The following is a 23827-nucleotide window of genomic DNA, read 5'->3' as shown; positions in this document are numbered from 1 at the left end:
CTCATTCTCTTCCTCTCTCTCCCTCTTTCTCTCTAGCCTTTTTTCTCTCTTTCTCTTTGCCCCTTCTTTCCTCTTGGCCATGGTCTCTCTCCCTCTCTCCCTCTCTCCCTCTCTCCCTCTCTCCCTCTCTCCCTCTCTCCCTCTCTCCCTCTCTCCCTCTCTCCCTCTCTCCCTCTCTCCCTCTCTCCCTCTCTCCCTCTCTCCCTCTCTCCCTCTCTCCCTCTCTCCCTCTCTCTCTCTGTCTCTGTCTCCTTCTCTCTTTCTACCTTCTCTCCTTCCCCCAGCCTTTCTATAATAAAGCTCTAAAACCATAGACTGTCTCTGTATATCAAGGCCCACTGCAGTTACCTGCATGGGAACTTCTCTCCCTATGCCCGTACTCCTGTAACCTCAGGTCTACAGGGTATTGCCCCGGGGCCCTGGTTGGGCGATGACCCTTGTCCACCAGCTGTCGAGTGGGGTTAGAGGCTTAGATGCCCACCTGGGGCTGGGTGGAAAGCATCCAAGAGCCCTCCCATATCCGCAGGCCCAGAGCATAGGAGGAACTCTGGCCTCCGTGGGTTTTCCTCCCTCCCCACTCTTTCCCCAGCCCTCCTTTTAGTTTCCACACCCTTTATTGCTTTATATCAATTCATTTCTCAGGACAAAGAGTTACAAAAATTACAAAAATACAGAATATTTATTTAACTGCTGGAAAACTCATATAACTTTGAACTATTATAGTGATCAGATCTTTATATTTTTGAAAATTAAATATTGATCATAGTGCATGTGTACCAAACTTTACTGTTTGCTACCTAGTTTGAGTCTAACTTCAAAAAATATTTTGGTGGAAAAATTGAAAAACAGTTGATCCTGATCTCAACTTGGATGTCTGCTTTATTGGATCTTTGTCAAACAGCTGTGCTGGCTTTTTGACTTTCACTGTTCCCATTATATACGGGTGTTCCAATGTTACCTTAGTAATATGGGAGGTGTAGGTTTCCCTCTAAGGCTCATGGAATTTCTGCAACTGGATAGACTAAAATAGATTTCCAGTTAAGACATGGTATCCTTCTAGTTGAGCTGGTCATAAGCCAAAAAGCAAAGTCGCCAAGAAAATTTTGGAAGGATATAGTGATAAGAGGAAAGGTAGACCATGACTAAGACAAAAATCATATGCTATTGCTCTAAAGTTTTTATATTTGTTTTCTTTCATATAACAATGTGGATATAAAGAAGATTATTTTAAGTATAATGTCTACTATGTTTTCAAAATAACAATGAATATTAGAGGAATAGGTTGTAATAAAATGGAAGGCTCTGAGTGATTTACTATTTTATATCAATATATAAAAATGAAATGAGAGAAAATTAAATGAATAAAATTAAAATAAACAGTTTATATTAGAGAATAATACAGAAATTCAACATGAGCTACTTGTGACAACAGTAATTTTCAGATGATTTGAATCACAAGAAAGGCAAATACTATGTATGTGTAAATATCTAAATTTAAAAGCATGTTAGGGTAGTCAACTAATTTTCAAACAGTTGGACATGTAATAATTTTTTTTTCAAATGATGAATATGGACTCTAAATGGATTGTTCTCTAAATCATATTTCACTTTGGACAATAAAATGCATTTCTAAATGAACCTTCACACTAAGATATAATGCAAAATATAATTCCAGGACTAGAATGCTATTATATTACTAAGCCTTTCATTTAAATTATGACAGACTGTGGCTTTAAATATAAAAAAGATAAATTCAAGCAGACCATTATCAAGTAAGTAAATACCTTGAGAGTTTTACATATACCATGTTGTTCAGGTTCAAACCTGGTATGCTGAACATCAAATATACAATAATTTTAAACACTACTTATATGGCAATCAAGATTTTGTACGATTAATTAATGGACCATAAGAAATTATATTCCAATACACTTTCTAAATGTTTTGGTATTTTAGGCAGTAAGAGGAATACTCATGAAGTTCAATGAAATCAAGACAGTAAATGAAGAGGAAGAATTTCTATCAAGTAAGGATATAAAAATTTGAAATGATACAGGAATGCAGACATCAAGTCTTTGACTCAGAGATATTGAATCACCAGAAAAGTTGTGGTTTTCAAACATGGAAAATAAATGACCTTCATACTATAACACTATAATATAGTTGAATAAAGTAATAAAACCTTATAAAATTGCATTCATAACTATAATTGTATAACATATTTTAGAATAATTTATGAATGATCCCTTTTATAAAGTTGTTAACTTAAAGCTAAATTTATTTTTATCAACTATATTTGAGGAGAATTCTTCCTTCTAGAATGTGTTTTCTTCCGGATATGAGTAAATGAATTCTTTTCTGGTCTTAACAAGATAATGTAACACTTGGGACCAAATATGAAGACAAGGAGTGCTGTGCTGGAAGCCAAGATAGAGAATACTTCCATAGCCACCATGACCTTCCCTTTAGTGCTATGGTAGACAGGAAGAAAGGTTACCCAGACACAGAAGAACACCAGCATACTGAATGACAGAAATTTGGATTCGTTGAACGTATCAGGCAAATTTCTAGACAAGAAGGCCATGGTATAACTCCCAACGGCCAAGATACAGAGATATCCCAGGACAGAGTGGAAGGCAACAGCTGAACCTTTGTTGCACAAAATGATGATGTATCCATGTTCAGCATGAGCATCTTGGTCAATGAATGGTGGAGAAGTTGCCATCCATATTCCACAAACAAGAAGCTGGATCAGTGTGCAGATAGGAATGATGTATCTTGGACCCCTTGATATCATTAGCCACCTTACCATTCTCCCTGGAAAACTGATCTTAAAGGCAAGGACCACAGTAATAGCTTTGGCCAACACAGTGGCAAGAGCCATAGTGAAGGCAACTGCAAAGGTAGTCTGCTGAAGGATGCAGGCAGCTGTGTTGGGCTGACCAATGAAGTTCAAAGAACATAAGAAACAGAAGGTGAGTGTGATGAGCAAAATGTAACTTAGAGCCCGATTATTGGCCTTGACAATAGGAGTGTCTCTGTTTTTCACAAAGATGCCAATAACAAAGACAGTGAGTGTAGATAAGCACAAAGCTATGCTGGCTAGAGCCATCCCCAAGGGGTCTTCATAGGCCAGAAAGCTCACAGATTTTGGGAAGCAGTAGTTCTTCTCTGTATTTGCATAATGACTCTCAGGACACTTCATACACTCCTCTACATCTGGTCAGAAATATAGGTTTAAATGAGATCAGGAGTGTGGTCTGTTCTGATTCCTTTCATTATGAGACATTTCTAACTACAGGGAATAACACAAAAGTCACTGTACTTTGTTTTCTTGGGAACAAAGTAATTAGTACACTGGTATGCATAATTCTAGATTTCTAAACTTCACCTTGTTCCCAACATATTTCTTTCTGTATTCATGTTCCCATATAAAAGAACTTGATGCAACCTTTCTTTAATTACTACCATCATACACGTCTGATTCCATTAGTTTTTACTCACATCTCCCTGTGCTCTCTATATCTACTTTTTACATTTTTGTAGTCACTGATTAAATTCAGGAAACCAGTTATGTACAACTAAGAAAGGTTTCATTGGGAAAATATGTACCCTTTCAAATCCTAGCTTTATAAAGAATAGTATTGTATCTTTCCAGGCAGGTATCAACTTCCAGTAAATTCCTTAACAGTCTTCATGATTGCAATTTAAATTATACTACCTAAATGCCTCTGTTCTCTTTTCACACATTATTTCTCTTCCTTTACTGACAATGCTGTGCCTCTTTTAAAAGTAAATAGAATACTGATTTATGTTGCAAAAACTTACTGTATTTTTGATAGTACTCATAATTCATAGAATTTTCTTCCTTAAATATGGAAAATCTAGATTGTTGGATTTCTTTTTGCACTTATTTTTTAGATTATGCTTTCTTATATGTGAATCCTAAATTTACTTTTCTCCTTAACATTCCTTGTGCTTTCAAATGCTGTTTATTCCCTGCTGGAGGTTAGAAAATAGACCCTATTACATAAGATACTTCTCAAAAATCACCCAATAATATGTTTTCATGGCATTTAAAGCAAGCATATAGGTGCAAGTAGATAGAATATTCTTGGAAAATATTCAACAGTAGGGAGCAGAATCTTATAGAACCCAACAACAGCAGGAAGACAGGACATCAAATGAGGGATCGGGTTGCCATCCTATAGTCACAATTCTGACCCATAATTGTTCCTGTCTGAAATAATTACAGGGAAGGAAGTGGAGAAGAGCCTAAGGAAAAGTGGGTCTAAATTGGGATACTGCTCAAGGGGAGGTCTCTGTGAACTCTAAAAGACCCAATAAGCAGCTGAAAGAATTAGATGCAGATGTTTGCACCCAAACAATAGACAGAATCATTTGACCCCTGTTGTTGAATGAGGGAAGGCTCAAAGAAGCTGAGGAGAAGGGCAGACCTGTAGGAGGACCAGCAGTCTCAAATAAGTAGGACATCTGAGATCTCTCAAACATTGGACCACCAAATAGGCGGCATATAGCAATGGATATGAGGTCCACAACACACATACAGTAGGGGACTCTGGGGTTTGTGTTCATTCAGAGATGATGCACCTAATGCTCTACAGTCTTGAGTCCCCAGGGATTTTAGAGGTCAGTTGGCGTGGGGCTTGGGGACATTCACTTGGTGACAGGTGAGTGGGGAGGAGGTAATGGGATGTGGATACTTTGAAGGGTGGATGAGGAGATAAAATATGTAGTGAAAATATAAATAAATTAAAAAAATATGGGAGATTTTTGAGAAACAAGTATAATACTATGCTCTGGAACTTTTAAAATTTTTTATAAATGTTAATATTAACATAAAGTAGATGTTCCAAATTTTTAAAATTACATTATATTGGGATAGTAGTGTGAACGTGCTTGGTCCAGAAAGAGGCACTATTTTGAAGTATGGCCTTGTAGAAAGAAGTATACCACTGTGGAAGTGGGCTTTAAGACCCTCATCCTAGTTAACTGGAAGTCAGTCACTTCCTAGAAGTTTTCACCTGAGAATATAGAACTCTCAGATCCTCTTGTCTTATGGCTACCTGGATGCTGTCATTCTGTTTTGAGGTTAATAAACTATACCTCTGAGCCTGTAAGCCCGTCACAAATAAATGTTGTCCTTATAAAATTTGAATTTGTCAAAGTGATTTTTTTCAGCAGTGTCTTAGTTAGGGTTTTACTGCTGTGAACAGACACCATGACCAAGGTAAGTCTTATAAAAAACAACATTTAATTGGGGCTGGCTTACAGGTTCAGAGGTTCAGTCCATTATCATCAAGGTGGAAGCATGGCAGTATCCAGGCAGGCATGGCGCAGGAGAAGCCGAGAGTTCTGTCTTCATCCAAAGGCTGCTAGTGGAAGACTGACTTCCAGGCAACTAGGGTGAGGATCTTATACCCACACCCACAGTGACACACCCATTCCAACCATGTCACACCTATTCCAACAAGGCCACACCTTCAGATGGTGCCACTCCCTGGTCCAAGGATATACAAACCATCACAAGCAGTAAAAAACTAAGACATAAGTTAGTACATGTAGTCTGATATTTCTGTGGTAGATCTGACCAGGTTTTTGGTGAGAAGAATGTGGATTCTGAGATTTGGAAAGCAGTAAAATGTTTTAAGTGGGCCTTAATGGGCCATCCTTGTAGGAATGTGGAAACTTGTTGCTGAATGTGATATGAACTGGGGAATCCTGATTCTAAACGTTTCTGAGGAAAAGAATTCTTATATGGGACTGTTCTTGTGGTATTTTGGTAAAGTATGTGATCACATTTTGCCCTTGTCTAAAGAGCCTACCTGAAGCTAAGATAAAGGGATTTATATTAACTGAATTTACAAAGGAAGTCCCCAAAAGCTGAACAGAGACTTTGATCTCTGGTCAAGTCTCATGAAGAGCATTAAGATCATTTTCATACAAGCATATCAAGCTTAGAAAGGAAAATAGGTAACATATGGATCAAGTAATAATACAGGTGCACCAGGAAATGAAATGAAACCAAATGCTATTGTCAAGGGGAAAAAAGTTAAGACAGTAGTTGATCTCTGTAAGATTTCATCCAACAAAGCTATAGTTTGTATTTGGAGTTGAAAAGGTAATACTTTGGAGATGTAATATGGAATGAACAAGAATACAGAAATAGTGGGCAAACTTGTGATCCAGATCTTGAGGCTGGCAGACACAGCCTTTGACCTGGATCATTGAAAAGAGTGGCCATGAGAAACAGGCCAAGGCATGTTGGTACACTCTTTTAATTCCAGTTTATAAAGATGAGCATATCACTGAGTTTAAGCCCAGCCTGTGACAGAGCAAGTTCCAAGTAGAGAAAGCTTAAATCCAGGTGTACTTTGTTTTACAGCTCAGCATTCTAGAGACAGAGTCATCCAGATTTTTGAGTTCAAGGTCAATTTACAGAGCAAGTTTAAAGAGAACTAAGCTTAAGCAGTCAAGAGTTGTGAAACAAAAGCTGATAATAGAATAAGGGGGAAACACATTACATCCCCCCATATGTAGCCAAACTTGGCAGCTTTGGCCATGTGACACTGGCTTATGTTTCAGAAAGAGGAGACTATTAGAACAATTGACACTGTTTAGCTTGAGCTAAGAAATTAGCAATGATTAAGAATAGATCAGAATCACTGAGGGGAAATCATCTGGGAGTGTTTTCTGAGAGTAAATGCTGTTCTATTCCAGAGATATCCAAGGTTTTACACGGAGCTGCAGATGAGCTTGATGTTAGAGTCACGTAGGTGGTAGTGGATTTGAAAGTATGAAGATTTCATGGAGTGTAGCTGAGACTTGGCACTGTGAGAAACCAGGAAATGGCATTTTTGAAGGTAAAGCCTTAATTATAGTTGATGGCCCAGGAGTAGAGGAGTCAGACAAAGAAATTGAGACTTAGCAACATGAGGAGAGCCTGTGAGAGACTATTGGTGAAGCCTGGCTGCAGTGCAAGTCCCAGTGTACTGGAGATGACACTAGTGTGGGATGATCACTAAAACCCCCAGAAAAATTAGAGTGGAGTCAACCAGAACCTAGACTGGTATACAGGGAAGAGTAGAAGATATAATGCAAGTCCTTTGGAAGAGCCAAGATCTTGTATAGATTCCAGACATTGGAAGTAGAAGCAATAATATTGACGGTGATTGGAACCCCCAAAATGTTCAAGATTCCAGAGCCATGGGAAATCTGCTGAGGAAAGCTGATAGCAGTGGAACCAGCCCAGGAGAAAGAAGTTTGTTGCAGTAAACGAAGATGAAAACGTAGTGGAGATCTAAAGACCTCCTTGACATCAGACATGGTGTTCCATAATTTGGAGTTTGACCAACTAACTTGTGTCTTGCTTGGGCAATTACATTGAAGTGTTTCCTGAGAGGCCCTGATAGAGCCTTACAAATACAGAGGTATGTGTTCATAGTCAATCACTGGAGTGAGCATGGGGTCCCCAATAGAGGAGTTAGATAAAGAATTGAAGGAGTTGAAGGGGTTTGCAACCCCATAGGAAGAACAACAATACCAACCTACCAGACCCTCCTACTAACACCAGAACTCCCAGGGACTAAGCTGTCAACAAAGGGGTACATCTGGCTCTATCTGCATCTGTAGCAGAGGATGGCCTTATCATGCATCAATGGAAGAGAGGTCCTTGGTCCTATGAAGGCTCCATAGATGCCCTAGTGTAGGGGTATCTAGGGTTAGAAGGTAACTATGGGTGGGTGGGTGGAAGAACACCCTTATAGAAGCAGGGGGAATGAGTATGTGATAGGGTACTTCTGGGAGGAAGTGAAATCAGGAAAGGGTATAACATTTGATATGTAAATCAATAAAATACACAATAAAAAATAAGTAAAAAAAAAGAGCTGAAAAAGAATTTGAGAATATACAACACCTGTTCATGTTAAAAGTATTGTAGAGGCTAGGAATTCAAGGCCCTTACCTAAATATAATAAAAACAATACACAGCAAACTATGAGCCAACTTCAAATTAAATGGAAAGATACTTGAGGAATCCTATGAAATTAAGGGACAAGACAAGATGTCCATTCTCTCAATATTTATTCCATATAGTACTCAAAGTTCTAGATAGAGCAATATGACAACAATAGTAGATCATGGGGACACATATTTGAAAAGAAGTAGTCAAGGTATCACAATTTGTGCATGATATATTAGATTCCATAAGATACCACAAAAAAAAATCTACACAAGTCAGATTTACAGCTAATAAACAATTTAAAGTTGCTGGATAGTAAATTAACTCAAATAAATTATTAACCTTTCTCTACACAAAAGATAAGCAAGATGAGAAAAAAAATTAAAAAAACAACACCATTCAGAGTAGGCAGAAATAGTATAAAATATCTTGATGTAACTTTTTCAAAGTTAGGGAAATATCTGTATGACTATAACTTCAAGATTTTCACGAAAGCAATTGAAGAAGACCTCAGAAAATCAAGAGATCTCCCATGTTTATAGATTTGTAGGATTAACATCGCAAATTGGCCATCCTTCCAAAAGCAATCAACAGATTCAATGCAATCCCCATCAAGATTTCAACACATTTCGACACATGCAATGAAAGAGCAATTCTCAATTTCGTTTAAAAAACAAAAAGCCGTCCATAGCAATAACAATACTTAAAATAAAAAATACTTCTGGAGGAAGTACCATCCTTAACATTGTGTTATACTACAAAACAATAGTGTTAAAATCCATATTGTATTGGTATATATGTAGACAGCTCAATCAATGGAATAGAACTGAAAACCCAGAAATAAGCCCACATATACATGGATACTACATTTGACAAAGAAGCATAAAACAGTAAAAAAAAAAAAAAAAAGAAAGAAAGAAAGAAAAAAATGAAAGCATTTTCAATGAATGGTGCTGGTCTAATTAACAGTTTGTATTTAAATATAAAAATAGATCCATATGTATCACCTTTCAGAAAACTCAAGTCCAAGTGGATTAAGGAAATCAGCATGAACCATAGAATTCACAACAGAGGAATCTCTAATGGATAAAAAGCATTTAAGAACTAAAGTCCTTAGTGGTCAGTGAAATGGAAATCAAAATGACATAGAGATTCCACCTTACACCAACTAGAATGGCTAAAGTCAAAACTCAGGTGAGAGTATATGCTGTCAATGATGGGGAGAAAGTGAAACAATCCTCTATTGCTTCTGGGGTTGCAAACTGATACAAACACTCTTGAAATCATTTTGGCAGTTCCTCAGAAATTTGGAAATAGCCCTATTTTAAGATGCAGCTATATCACTTTTGGGCATATTCCCCCCAAAATCCCCCATCATATCACAGGGAAAAATGCTAGAATATGTTCATAGTGGCCCCATTTGTAAGAGCAAAAGCTGGAAGCAACCCAAATAACCTACAACAGAAGAATGGATTCAGAATACGTGGCATGTTTGCACAACAGAATATCATTAGGTTATTAAGATAAGGGCACCATTGCTTTTGAAGAAAAATGAATGAAACTATAAAATATAATCCTGAGTGAGGTAACACAGACAGAAAAGAACATACATCATATGTAGTCACTAATAATTTGATATTATTCAAAAATCACAGAGTACCTAGGACACCACCCACAGAGTTTAAGAACTTTACAAAGCATAAAGGCCAAAACAGGGTCTGATAAAGGAATGGGATAAGGAACTGTGGGATGTTGGACACAAAGTTCAGACCATGGCTGGATTGTAAATAAATAAATGAATTCTTTAAATGTGGTGTGTGCTTCTAGATTTAGAGTTTTTATTCATTTCCATTATAGTAGGAAGCATAAAAAGAGTCAGGGATAGATCACATTAGAACACAAGTTAAATGCTTAAATCCTGACCTGAAGGCAGAAGCAGAAAACAAAACAAAATAAAACAAAACAAAACAAAACAAAACAAAACAAAACAAAACAAACAAAAAAGAGAGCAGATGTCTCAGGGACATTTTAATCCTAAAGCCAGTCCCTAGCCCTACACCTCCCCCTAAAAGGCCAAAACCTCTAACCTTTCCTAATGGGTCCAGTAATAAAATGAATGTTCTGTAAAACCTGTAATCCAAGAGAACCCAGAAAGTTAGCAAGATCTTCAGTGTACAGAAGACTACAAAATAATACTGTCTTCTGAACACAGAGAAAGTGTTCCCATAATTCATAACACATGACAAGATCTGTTAGATGCACGAAACTTAACTCTGAAAATGTTCAGCATAGATATTAAAGGTAGTCATGAAGACAATCCCTTCCCTAGAAAATTAGGTATTAACAATTCATACCTACTGGAAGGGGAATCTGTTTTATTTTTCAGTGTGTAACACTTGGTTGGTTAACAACCTTTAAGTGATATGCACACAAATGAGGATCATGAACTGTATTAGATAGTTTAATTAAAAATTTTGGGAGTGAGGGAAGAGGGAAATAAATCTGGGAGGATTGAAATTGAAGAATGTGAAGAAAACACATTTTATGAAAATTCTCAAACATCTAAAAATGAAAAATGAGCTGTTAATAATCACTATGAAGATGCAACAGATATGAGTCTTGCATGCTTCTTAAAAAAATCAATGAAGCTGGAGCATCCGCCTGAGCCATTTCCCTTCCTGGATCCTGCCAAGATTAGTTTGCACGGGTGAGAGTGTGGAATACAGAAGCTAACAGCTTCTGGGACAACCAGAAGCCACAGAGCTTCTGTGGCTGAACCCCTTTCATGCTCCAGACATCCAGGCATCTTCCCTGTCAGAGGAGAGGTGTCCACCCCGCCCAAGAGGTCTTTGCCGGACTATCCAAGAAAGCCATCTTCCTTCCTGGACCCCACCAAGACTAGTCTGCACAGGTGAGAGTATGGAATACAGAAGCTAACAGCTTCTGGGACAGGCCATGTTTCAGGCCTTCATATTCTCCCAGGAGACAAATCTGAACAACAGATATATGTGCACCTTCTCTGCAGGAGAAGAGCTCGCCTGCAGAGAGTGCTCTAACCACTGAAACTCAGGAGAGAGCTAGTCTCCCAGGTCTACTGGTAGAGACTAACAGAATCACAAAAGGAAAAAGCTCTATCCAGAGACGACTATAACAACTGACTCCAGAGACTACCAAATGGCAAAAGGCAGAAATAAGAATCTTACTAACAGAAACCAAGACAACTCACCATCATTAGAATCCAGCTCTCCCATCTCAGCCAGTCCTGGGCACCCCAACAAACCCGAAAAGCTATACCCAGATTTAAAGGCATATCTCATGATGATGGTAGAGGACATCAAGAAGGACTTTACTAACTCACTTAAAGAAATACAGGAGAACACTGCTAAAGAGTTACAAGTCCTTAAAGAAAAAGAGGAAAACACATGCAAACAGATGATGGAAATGAACAAAACCATACTAGACTTAAAAAGGGAAGTAGACACAAGAAAACCCAAAGTGAGGCAATGCTGGAGATAGAAACCCTGGGAAAGAAAACTGGAACCATAGATACAAGCATCAGCAATAGAATACAAGAGAAGGAAGAAAGAATCTCAGATGCAGAAGATTCCATAGAGAACATCTGCACAACAATCAAAGACAATGCAATATGCAAAAAGATCCTAACTCAAAAGATCCAGGAAATCCAGGACACAAAGAAAAGACCAAACCTACAGATAATAGGAGTAGATGGGAATGAAGATTTTCAAGTTAAATTGCCAGCAAATATCTCCAACAAAATTAGAGAAGAAAATGTCCCAAACCTAAAGAAGGAGATGCCCATGAACCTACAGGAAGCCTACAAAACTCCAAATATACTGGACCAGAAAAGAAATGCCTCCCAACACATTATAGTCACAACAACAAATGCACTAAATAAAGATAGAATATTAAAAGCAGTAAGGGAAAAAGGTCAAGTAACATATAAATGCAAGCCTATCAGAATTACACCAGACTTTTCACCAGAGATTATGAAAGCCAGAAGATCCTGGACAGATGATATACAGACAATAAGACAACACAATTGCCAGCCCATGCTACTATACCCAGCCAAACTTTCAATTACCATAGATGGAGAAACCAAAGTATTCCACTACAAAACCAGATTCACACATTATCTTTCCACTAATCCAGCCCTTCAAAGGATAATAACAGAAAAGAAAAAAAACAAAACAAAACAAAACAAAAAAAAAAAACAATACAAGGATGGAAACCAAGTCCTAGAAAAAGAAAGTAATCCTTCAACAAACCTAAAACAACACAGCCACAAGAACAGAATGCCAACTTTAACAACAAAAATAATAGGAAGCAACAATTACTTTTCCTTAATATCTCTTAATATCAATGGACTGAACTCCCCAATAAAAAGACATAAACTAACAGACTTGCTACACAAACAGGACCAAACATTCTGATGCTTAGAGGAAACCCATCTCAGGGAAAAGGACAGATACTACCTCAGAATGAAAGGCTGGAAAACAATTTTCCAAGGAAATGGTCTGAAGAAACAAGCTGGAGTAGCCATTGTAATATCGAATAAAATTGACTTCCAACCCAAAGTCATCAAAAAAGACAAGGAGGGGCATTTAATACTCTAAAAAGGTAAAATCTTCCAAGAGGAACTCTTAATTCTGAATATCTATGCTCCAAATACAAGGAAAGCCAAATTCATTAAAGAAACTTTTGTAAACTCAAAGCACACATTGCACCTCATACAATAATTTTGGTAGACTTCAACGCATCACTTCCATCAATGCACAGATCATGGAAACAGAAACTAAACAGGGACACAGTGAAACTAACAGAAGTTATGAAACAAATGGATCTAACAGATAGCTACAGAACATTTTATCCTAAAACAAAAGGTTATACCTTTTTCTCAGCACCTCATCGTACCTACTCCAAAATTAACCATATAATTGGTCACAAAACAGGACTCAACAGATACAAAAATATTGAAATTGTCCCATGCATCCTATCAGATCACAGTGGACAAAGGCTGATCTTTAATAACAACATAAATAATAGAAAACCAACATTCACATGGAAACTGAAAAACACTCTTCTCAATGATACCTTGGTCAAGGAAGGAATAAAGAAAGAAATTAAGGACTTTTTGGAGTTTAATAAAAATGAATCCACAACATACCCAAACTTATGGCACACAATGAAAGCATTTCTAAGAGGAAAACTCATAGCTTTGAGTGCCTCCAAAAAGAAACTAGAGAGAGCACACACTAGCAGCTTGACAACACACCTAGAAGCTTTAGAACAAAAGGAAGCAAATTCACCCAAGAGGAGTAGACTGCAGGAAATAAGCAAACTCGGGGACAAAATTAACCAAGTGGAAACCGGAAGAACTCTTCAAAGAATCAACCAGACAAGGACCTGCTTCTTTGAGAAAATCGACAAGGTAGATAAACCCTTAGCCAGACTCACCCCTTAGCTGCACAGGGACAGCATCCTAATTAACAAAATCAGAAATGAAAAGGGAGACATATCAACAGACCTGAAGAAATCCAAAACACCATCAGATCCTTCTATAAAAGGCTATACTCAACAAAACTGGAGAACCTGGATGAAATGGGCAAATTTCTAGACAGATACCAGGTACCAAAGTTAAATCAGAATCAGGTTAATGATCTAAACAGTCCTATATCCCCTAAAGAAATAGAAGCAGTCATTCATAGTCTCCCAACCAAAAAAAAAAAAAAAAAAAAAAGCCCAGGACCAGATAGGTTTAGTGCAGAGTTGTATCAGACCCTCAAAGATCTAATTCCAGTTCCTCACAAATTATTCCAGAAAATAGAAGCAGAATGTACTCTACCCAATTCATTCTATGAAGCCACAATTACTCTGATACCTAAAGCACAGAAATACCCAAGAAAGATAGAGAACTTCAGACCGATTTCCTTTATGAATATCGATGCAAAAATCCTCAATAAAATTCTTGCTCACAGAATCCAAGACCACATCCAAACAATCATCCATCCTGACCAAGTAGGTTTCATTCCAGGGATGCAGGGATGGTTTAATATATGGAAATCCATCAAAGTAATCCATTATATAAACAAACTCAAAGACAAAATCCACCTGATCATCTCGTTAGATGCGGAGAAAGCAATTGACAAAATACATCATTCATTCTTGATAAAAGTCTTGGAAAGATCAGGAATTCAAGGCCCATACCTAAACATGATAAAAACAATCTACAGCAAGCCAGTAGCCAACATCAAAGTAAATGGTGCGAAGTTGGAAGCAATCCCACTAAAATCAGGGACTAGAGAAGGCTGCCCATTTTCTCCCTATCTATTTAACATTGTACTTGAAGTCCTAGCCAGAGCAATTTGACAACAAAAGGAGATCAAGGGGATATATATCGGAAAGGAAGAAGTGAAAGATTCACATTTTGCAGATGATATGTTAGTATATATAAGTGACCCTAAAAATTCCACCAGACAACTCCTAAACCTGATAAACAGGTTCACTGAGGTATCTGGATATAAAATTACCTCAAACAAGTCAACGGCTTTTCTCTACACAAAGGATAAACAGGCTGAGAAAGAAATTAGTTAAACAACACCCTTCTCAATAGTCACAAAAAATATAAAATACCTTGGGGTGACTCTAACTAAGGAAGTGAAAGATTTGTATGATAAGAACTTCAAGTCTCTAGAGAAAGAAGTTAAGAAGATCTCAGAAGATGAAAAGAACTCCCATGCTCATGGATTGGCAGGATCAATATAGTAAAAATGCCTCTCTTGCCAAAAGCAATCTACAGAGTCAATGCAATCCCCATCAAAATTCCAAATCAATTCTTCAACGAATTAGAAAGGGAAATCTGCAAATTTATCTGGAATACCAAAAAACCTAGGATAGCAAAAACTCTTCTCAAGGAGAAAAGAACCTCTGGTGGAATCACCATGCCTGACCTAAAGCTGAACTACATAGCAATTTTTATAAAATACTGTACGATACTGGCATTGCAACAGACAAGGAGAACAATGGAATAGAATTGCAGACCCAGAAATGAAACCCACAAACCTATGGTCACTTGATCTTTGACAAGGGAACTAAAACCATCCAATGGAAAAGAAGACAGCATTTTCAACAAATGGTGCTGGCAAAACTGGAGTTTATCATGTAGAACAATGGGAATTGATCCATTCCTATCTCCTGTACTAATGTCAAATCTACGTGGATTAAGGAACTCCACATAAAACCAGAGACACTGAAACGTATAGAGGAGAAAGTGGGGAAAAGCCTTGAAGATATTGGCACAGGGGAAAAAATTCCTGAATAGAACAGTAATGGCTTGTAAGGCAAAAGACACCATCAATAAGACAAAAATGCCACCAAAAGATGGGGAAAGGAACTTTACCTATCCTAAATCAGATAGGGGACTAATATCCAATATATATAAAGAACTCAAGAAGGTGGACTCCAGAAAATCAAATGACCCCATTAAAAAATGGGGCTTAGAGCTAAACAAAGAATTCTCACCTGAGATATACCAAATGGGTGAGAAGCACCTGAAAAAAATGTTCAGCATCCTCAATCATCAGTGAAATGCAAATCAAAACAACCCTGAGATACCAACTCACACCAGTCAGAATGGGTAATATCAAAAATTCAGGTGACAGCGGATGCTGGCGAGGATGTGAAGAAAGAGGAACACTCCTCCATTGATGGTGGGATTGCAAGCTTGTACAAACCCTCTGGAAATCAGTCTGGTGGTTCCTCAAAAAATTGGACATAGTACTATAGGAGGATCTTGCAGTACCTCTCCTGGACGTATATCCAGAAGATGTTGCAACCAGTAAGAAGGACACATGCTACACTATGTTCATAGCAGCCTTATTTATAATAGTCAGAACCTGGAAAAAACCCAGATGCCCCTCAACAGAGGAATGGTTACAGAAAATGTAGTACATTTACACAATGAAGTACTACTCAGTTATTAAAAAGAATGAATTTATGAAATTCCTAGGGAAAGAATGGACCTGGAGGGCATCATCCTCAGTGAGGTAACTCAATCACAAAAGAACTCACATGATATGTACTCACTGATACGCGGATATTAGCCCAGAAACTTAGAATGCCCAAGATATAAGATTCAAATTGCAAAACACATGAAGCTCAGGAAGAATGAAGACCAAGGTATGGATACTTTGCCCCTTCTTGGAATTGGGAGCAAGGCACCCATGAAAGGATCTACAGAGACAGAGTTTGGAGCTGAGACGAAAGGATGGACCATCTAGAGACTGCCATACCCAGAGATCCATCCCATAATCAGCCTCAAAACGCTGACACCATTGCATACACTAGCAAGATTTTGCTGAAAGGACCCTGATATAGCTCTCTCATGTGAGACTATGCTGGGGCCTAGCAAACACAGAAGTGGATGCTCACAGTCAGCTATTGGATGGATCACAGGGCCCCCAATGGTGGAGCTGGAGGAAGTACCCAGGGAGCTGGGGGAATCTGCAACCCTATAGGTGGAACAACAATATAACCTCACCAGTACCCCCCACCCCCATAGCTCGTCTCTGTAGCTGCATATGTATCAAGATGGCCTGGTCGTCCATCAGTGGAAAAAGAGGCCCATTGGTCATGCTGATTTTATATGCCTCAGTACAGGTGAATGCCAGGGCCAAGAGTTGAGAGTGGGTGGATGGGGCAGTGGGTGTGGGAGGGTGTGGGGGACTTTTGGGATAGCATTGGAAATGTAAATGAAATAAGTACCCAATAATAAAAAAAATCAATGAAAAACTATCTTTGATAATGTATTAATACATGTTAAAAGGCACAGTGAAATGAAAAGTACACGGGAATATATTTTATATTCCAATTTTAATAATGTCACAGGATTAAAGATATAAATTAAGAATGATTTGTAATGGCTGTATTGAGCTATTTCAATGGGATGGTGATGAACTACAACATTTAAATTCCTTTACAAACAAAATAAAATGTTAATATCAGAGTTATACGCAAATCTTTGTCATTTGCTACCACATTGTGGAATCCATTGGAGAAATAAGAAGTTTTCCATAAAACTTCATTTACCTGTCTCATTAGAAACCTCATTGTCTGCACAAGGAGTACACTTGTAGCAGCAGATGGCTTTGCCCTGCAGAGTTACTGTCCTGAATCCAGGCCTACAACTCTCACTGCACACAGACTGAGGGATCTGAGAAGAATGAAAAGAATGTTATCTAATGCTTAGGGTTTTATGAAAAATCATAAAAATGGAGTTCTTTAAAGTCTTAAAACTGAAAGGTGAAGTACTGATTTTAACACCAAGAGTTATTTAAAAGAATTATTTTTGTAACGGGGTAGGGGAAACTGGGGGTAGCCACCAGAAAGCACCAGATGTCAGAAAATCAAGAGATTCCCAGGATCCATCTGGAATGACATTAGCTGAAATACCCATAAATGGGAATAAAGAAGCTGTAGAGAAAATATTAATAGGTTGGGGAAGGCCCCCACTTGAGGGATAGGGCCAATCAAAACTTTCAAAAAATTTAACCCAGAATTGATACTATCTAAAGAAATGGACAGGACAAAGAATGGAGCAGAGACTGAAGTATATGTTATCCAAAGACTGCCCTACCTGGGTATTCATCCCATATACAGTCACCAAACAGAGACACTATTGAGGATGCCAAGAAGTGCTTGCTGACATGAGTCAGACATAGCTGTCTCTTGAGAGATTATGCCGGTGTCTTACCAATACAGATGAGGATGCTTACAGCCAATCATCTGACTCAGCACAGGGACCTGAATGGAGGAGTTAGGGAAAGGACAGAAGGGTGTGAAGGGTTTAGCAACCCCATCATAAGAACAAGAATTTTAAGCAACCAGAAACACCAGAGATGCCAGTGACTAAATCACCAGCCAAAGAATGCATATGGAGGGATCCATGGCTACAGCAGCATATGTACCAGAGGATGTACTTATCTGGCATCAACAGGACGGGATGACCTTGGTCCTCTGATGGCTTGATGCCCAGCATAGGGAAATGCTAGCTAGGGAAGTGAGGCAGGAATGGGATAGGGTTGAGAGGAGCATAATAAAAAAACCAATAAAGATTTTTAAAAAGAAATTTTAAAAAAGAAATAAAAGATCATGGCCTTGAGAAGGCAAATGTGTTTAAATTTTAGTCTGAGAATTATCATAGTGTTAAAAAATTTGGGATTAATGAGTTAAGTATAACTTTGTGAAACATTAGTGATTAGAAACATGATATAAGAGTCCATGGGGTCTATTTAGTCTAACAATATCTTTTTACTTTCTGATACCTGGGTTGGACATCTCAACTTCCACTATTATTGTGATTCTTAAATGTCAACTTGAGAGGATTTATAATTAACATGGAAGCAAATAAACATATATTTTGTAGTAAGAAATATACCAAAAAATTTAGCTAAGGTTAAAAGGTTCAGTTAAATTTTAAATGTCACAATAGCAGACAAGATAGAACAGAGCAGCAGTATTCATTGCTTCCTGCATTCAGAGGATATTATATCATCAGCACCTCTTACATGTGAAAATCATGCATTTTCAAGCATAATGCACTGCCGCCTCAATAGTTCTGTAAGTTCTTACAAATTATTAGTAAATATTAGATGACATAGGACATATTGAGAATCAAAGGACAATTAAGGGATGCTAAGGGTGTTATTATATTGTATTTTGAAAGAAAAATTCCACAAATGCTAAAGAATTTGAGTGCTTATGTTCTATTTGGTGACATTATATGAGAAGTTGTTGAAACTGTAGGGGATTCAGGCTTCCTGGTAAAATTATGGCAAAGTGGTGGGGTATTGAAAAATTGAAATATTAACTCAATTGCAGATTTCTAATTTTATTTACTTTTAATTCATGTGGATAGAAATGTTTTCTTTTTGCTTCCTTTGCCTGTCTCCAGTATGAACACCTGTTATCATGTTTCTATTCTTGGGAGACTCTGATACAAATAGAACCATAAAATAAAATATAGTCTTCCTTATAAAAGTCATTTTTGGTCATAGTTTTTGAACATACAATAAAGCTAAATTGGATATATTTTATAATATTGATGCCAAATGAGAGATTTTTTTCCAGTACATTAACACATGAGTCATTCAGAGATGAAAATTTCATTTTACCATGGGCCCCATTCATTGTTTGTGAAAAATGGAGGAAACCTAATCCTCATAGAAGTTGAAAATGGGGGACTTGTTGAACATTGTATACTTCCATTGATCTGAGTCAAGAAATATCAAAAGCCAGTATACTATTTTTGATTTATTGTATTTTATACTGGTACTCCAAGTATAATGGAACTTGAGTCACTCGTCATTATATCAGAAAACCTAATTGTGTTAGTAATATAAGCATAAAGCATTTAGATAATACATAACACACCTCTGAAAATATTGCTGGCCATTGTATCATCTGTTCAGATAAAGACAACTGTTGACCCTGGGGAGCATTTGCAGAAAAGGATCCTATTTTCACTTTTAGTCCAAGACCCTTTGGTAAATTCCACAGGTTAAGAATGTCATATTCTTCATCTTTTGTCTGTCTCAAATCTAATCTCCTTTTGTCTCTCACTTCAATGTCCCTGAGGAAAGTGTTAAGCTGAAAGAGAAACATAATTTATATTACATTGTGCCCAAGGTGCAGTAAAAAATGGAGGTTTTGGTATGTGTGTTATTGTTCTTAATTTCTTTTGTGAACATCAACATAATGAAGATTCAATTACTGATGACTAAGTGAAAACCTGCATGTTCAGAACACCATTCTGTTTCTGAATTATTATTAATCTTCAAGTGAAATCTTTGAAACAAGCTCAAGTAAGCAGTCAGTCATTACTGTTCTATGAAAACATCAACATTCTTGAAACCTAGCAAGAACTAGTGGCTTCTAAAATTTATTCAGAACTCCACTGTATAAAATGAGTATCCTGATTTCTAGAAATTAATTAAAAGACTTTAATTTGTTATAGAACAGCTATCATTGATTCACTTAAGTGTCCCAGTTATAGTATCTCTGATAACAAATATATAAAGCAATGAATTTTTAATTGCAACTATTTCCATAAAAAGATTGTATAGCTAGATATTGATCACAAGAGCTTGATTGTGACTAAGCATATATACTCTTGGTATCACAACATCATACACTTGAAACTATCTTGACTTCTAGGTAAGCTTTGAAACACTAACAATCCATTGATTGTAGACAAGGTAACCTGAAGTTTACAATACTTAATTGGTGTTGTTGCAAATTTCATATGTCAGAGTGTTGACAATAAAATACTGTAGAAAGATTATTACCTGCCATGGAAAGAATACCATCCCTTCTCCATTTTTAAATGGTTGCATTTGAAGTAGCTGAAGTCTCATCTGATGGAGGCTGTGAGCCAGAGCATATACACCATTGTAAATATTTGTGCTCTCTTCCCTCATGACAACATCAAATATGTAACTAGGTAATACATCCAAAGAAGCATTGGTTTGACATTTTTCCAAAACTTGACAACTAGTGTCAGAAAATGAGCACTTGAAGAAGTAATTCCAAAACTTAGGAAGATAAATGTCTTCAGGGTATTTATTAGGATTAACTGTTTGAATAAATTTGGTAAACTCTAAATTCTCTCTATAATTGTGCTTAAAAATTAGGCTTCCATGGAATGAGTCTAACATGAAATAGTCAGAACCATGAGCAATAGTATGTTCAATGTTCATGACCCAGACAATCCATGTCAAGATCCTTTGACCAATATTTCTCATTAGACCTTGTAGACAATCAATGTCACCATAAATAATTATTACATTTGTCTCATCCATATTTTCCCATAATCTGGTAAAATATGTGGTCACTGTGGCTGGGATCATTTTTACAAAAGCTATACATATGCTGTTCCTCTCCATCTCCTCCCTAAAATCAGATAGAATTTTATTTCCCTTGTGGTTATCAGGGAGGATGAGACCAACCCAAGTCCACCTAAAATGAACCATCAAAGAAACAATGGCAAGTGTAAGAGAAGTGTCCTTGGAGGCCATCTGGTAGAGAGAAGAGTACTGACCATGGTCACTCAATATTGTATCATAAGATCCAAAGGTAATCTGAAGCAAATTGGAAAGAAGAGAAAGAATATTAATATCAAACAAAATTTCCTTCCTGAATCAATAGATGATAACAGAAGAACCTTTTAAAGGAAGATTAAATTTAAAACCTTTTACAGAAATTTCTGTTATGCCTGTAAGTTTCAAGGACCTATGCAGTTTTATTTAGTATACCAAACTTTTCTTATAAGCAAGAGATTTATAGATTGATCTCCTTGTGTCTGTATCGTACTTTTTTGTTTGGATAATTGATCAATCACACTTTCGGTTTAAAGATTCCTATAATATGAACAAAGAGAACTGACTGTCAGTTCCCACAATCCAAATTTTCTCACCTGTGGAAATTTAAAGAGTTGAAGCAATGTCCCTATTCGGGCAGATGTTATCCATGATGATCCTGTGAGTGCAGCAATGAGATTTCTCTTTTTACAAGTGTAATTAGGTATCATCACTCTCTTTACATGGGCTGTGAGCCAACGACAAGTAAATTTAAGAATTAATTTTTCAGTGTAGTCATTATTGTAGAAATCAAATCCAAGAGATATGTTGGGTAATATATTGGGGTTCCTGTTGATCTCCTCAATGGCAAATAGCAGAGCCAGAATATACTGATAGTTCTTGAAGTTATACCTGTGTAAATCGCATAGAAACATGTAAGCAGATGATCATATACAGCAAAAACCATCTACATATTTAGTACAATAAACTTTATACTTCAACCTTGATTATATAAACCATGTAATTTAATTTCTTCACCAAGAATAGATGAACTAGATTAGGTAAATATGTTAGGTTTAAGCAAAACCTTTTATCATTACTATTCATTATTTATGAATCCTGAAGCATATGCTATTCATATTTCATAGTTTGATTCTTTACACATTCTGTTTACAGGTTAGGAATCATTTGACCACAAATAGCATATCTGTTGGAATGTATATAAAAACCCACTCTTTAACTATCAACCCAATGTAATTTTAAATACAGCATCTTAATTAAATTAAATGATATTCTGAAGTTTATTACATTGCATGTGGCCATTGTAGGTATTTCTCTAATATAATTTTTTGAATATGGCAGCATGGAAAAGCTAGTGTCATAGAACAACCATAGAAAAGCCTGCTTCTGTATCTGATAGATGAGATTAAATGAAGGCAGCAACATGCCCTTGGAATTTTTGTCATTATGTCTATTTATGGTAATTTTATGTGTGACTGTGTGCATGCATGACTCAGTATGTACAGTTGTATGGAGTACAGAAGGAATGATTTGAAGTCAAGGAAACTCCAGGTTGATTCCTAGATATATACATTTTTTATATTATATTTTATTTATATTTTATATATTTATGTATTTATGCATTTGTGAATTTCATTCAATTGGTGCTCAGTGTCTTCATTGGCTTACTCAAAAACACAGTGCCTATGACTTGACTGTGAGTTTTTCTGTATATCAGGCAAATCTTGAACTCAGAAATACCCATCTGTCTCTTTTCTAGCCTACTGGGAATAAAGTCTTTCTCTAGCATATCTACCTGCTGGATTTCTTTATTTTCTTATCACATATGCCTAGATCTCTACAAAGCAAACCTCCTAGATCTCTACAAAGCAAACCTATAGATATTCTCTTGTTTCTCTCTCCTAGCCTCCATATGGTTACTGGATTACAGGCATGTACTGATATTCTTTTGGGAAGTATGAACTGAATTCCTCACACTTGGAGTGTTCTACTCCAAAACATCTCTTCCTTTACTTAATAACAACTTTTGTTGAAATATATATATATATATATATATATATATACACACACATATATATATGTTTTTCTACAAATATATAGAAAACTTTTGTAGAAAATTTTCTACAAATATATAGAAAACCTTTGTAGAAAAACATATATATATATGTTTTTCTACAAAAGTTTTTCTACAAAAATTCACAGTACTATATATATATATATATAGTACTGTGAATGGTGCCAAATCTACACTGACAAAAGATTGTCACTTAATTTTTCTGTCAAAGTGAGTTGATCACAAAAACAAAACAAAACAAGACTTCATTAGAGTTTCATTGTATATATATATATTTCTTCTCCAACACTGCTTAAAAATGTTGGTCAAAAGCAGAGGAAAGAAACTAAGAACTAGTGGTTAGCTAAACCTCAGTGAAACAATGAATTCTCTGGATAAGAGGGAAGTTATATTTATGATCTTACATTAAAAATAAAAGTATGCAATGAACTGTGAATGTTCACGTGAATCAAGACACCAGCAAGAAAAATGATGTTCAGCATTAATTCCAAACGCTAAATAAGAGGGAATTCTTCTTAGGGTTTTATTGTTGTGAGGAGACACAATGAGCATGGTCACTCTCATAAAGGAAAACATTTTACTGAGTCTAGCTTACAATATCAGAGTCTATTATCCTCATGTTGGGAACCATGAAATACACCTGTAGAAATGGTCTTCAAAATTTATCTCAGGATGTTACATCTTAATCCACAGGCAGCAAAGGTAGAAACTGAGACACACTGGCTAGGGTTGTTTTTCTTAGACTGTAGCACCACCAACAGAGTAACACACTTCCTCTAATAAGTCCATGTCTACTATAACAAGGACACATATCCTAATAGTGCCATATAATATGGTCAAAACATCTGAACAGAACTGTCTATGGGGCCATTCCTTGCC

General features: G+C 36.7%; 1 protein-coding gene across 1 annotated transcript in view; it reads right to left on the bottom strand.

Moving 5' to 3' along the window:
- Positions 1-1367: 1367 nt before the first annotated feature.
- Positions 1368-23827, bottom strand: part of LOC110288695 (vomeronasal type-2 receptor 116-like) — a 34802-nt gene continuing 12342 nt past the window's right edge. The window contains 6 exon segments of the mRNA XM_021154975.3: positions 1368-2307; positions 2309-3219; positions 17087-17210; positions 19430-19645; positions 20344-21135; positions 21471-21765. Coding sequence (XP_021010634.1) covers positions 2287-2307; positions 2309-3219; positions 17087-17210; positions 19430-19645; positions 20344-21135; positions 21471-21765 — 2359 coding nt within the window. The 3' untranslated portion in view covers positions 1368-2286.

Source organism: Mus caroli, unplaced genomic scaffold (assembly GCF_978045245.1).
Source record: "Mus caroli unplaced genomic scaffold, Mus_caroli_1 scaffold_18, whole genome shotgun sequence".
Classification (NCBI taxonomy): Eukaryota; Metazoa; Chordata; class Mammalia; order Rodentia; family Muridae; genus Mus; species Mus caroli.
The sequence above is the reverse complement of the archived record's forward strand: the minus strand, read 5'-3'. Positions and strand labels throughout refer to the sequence as shown.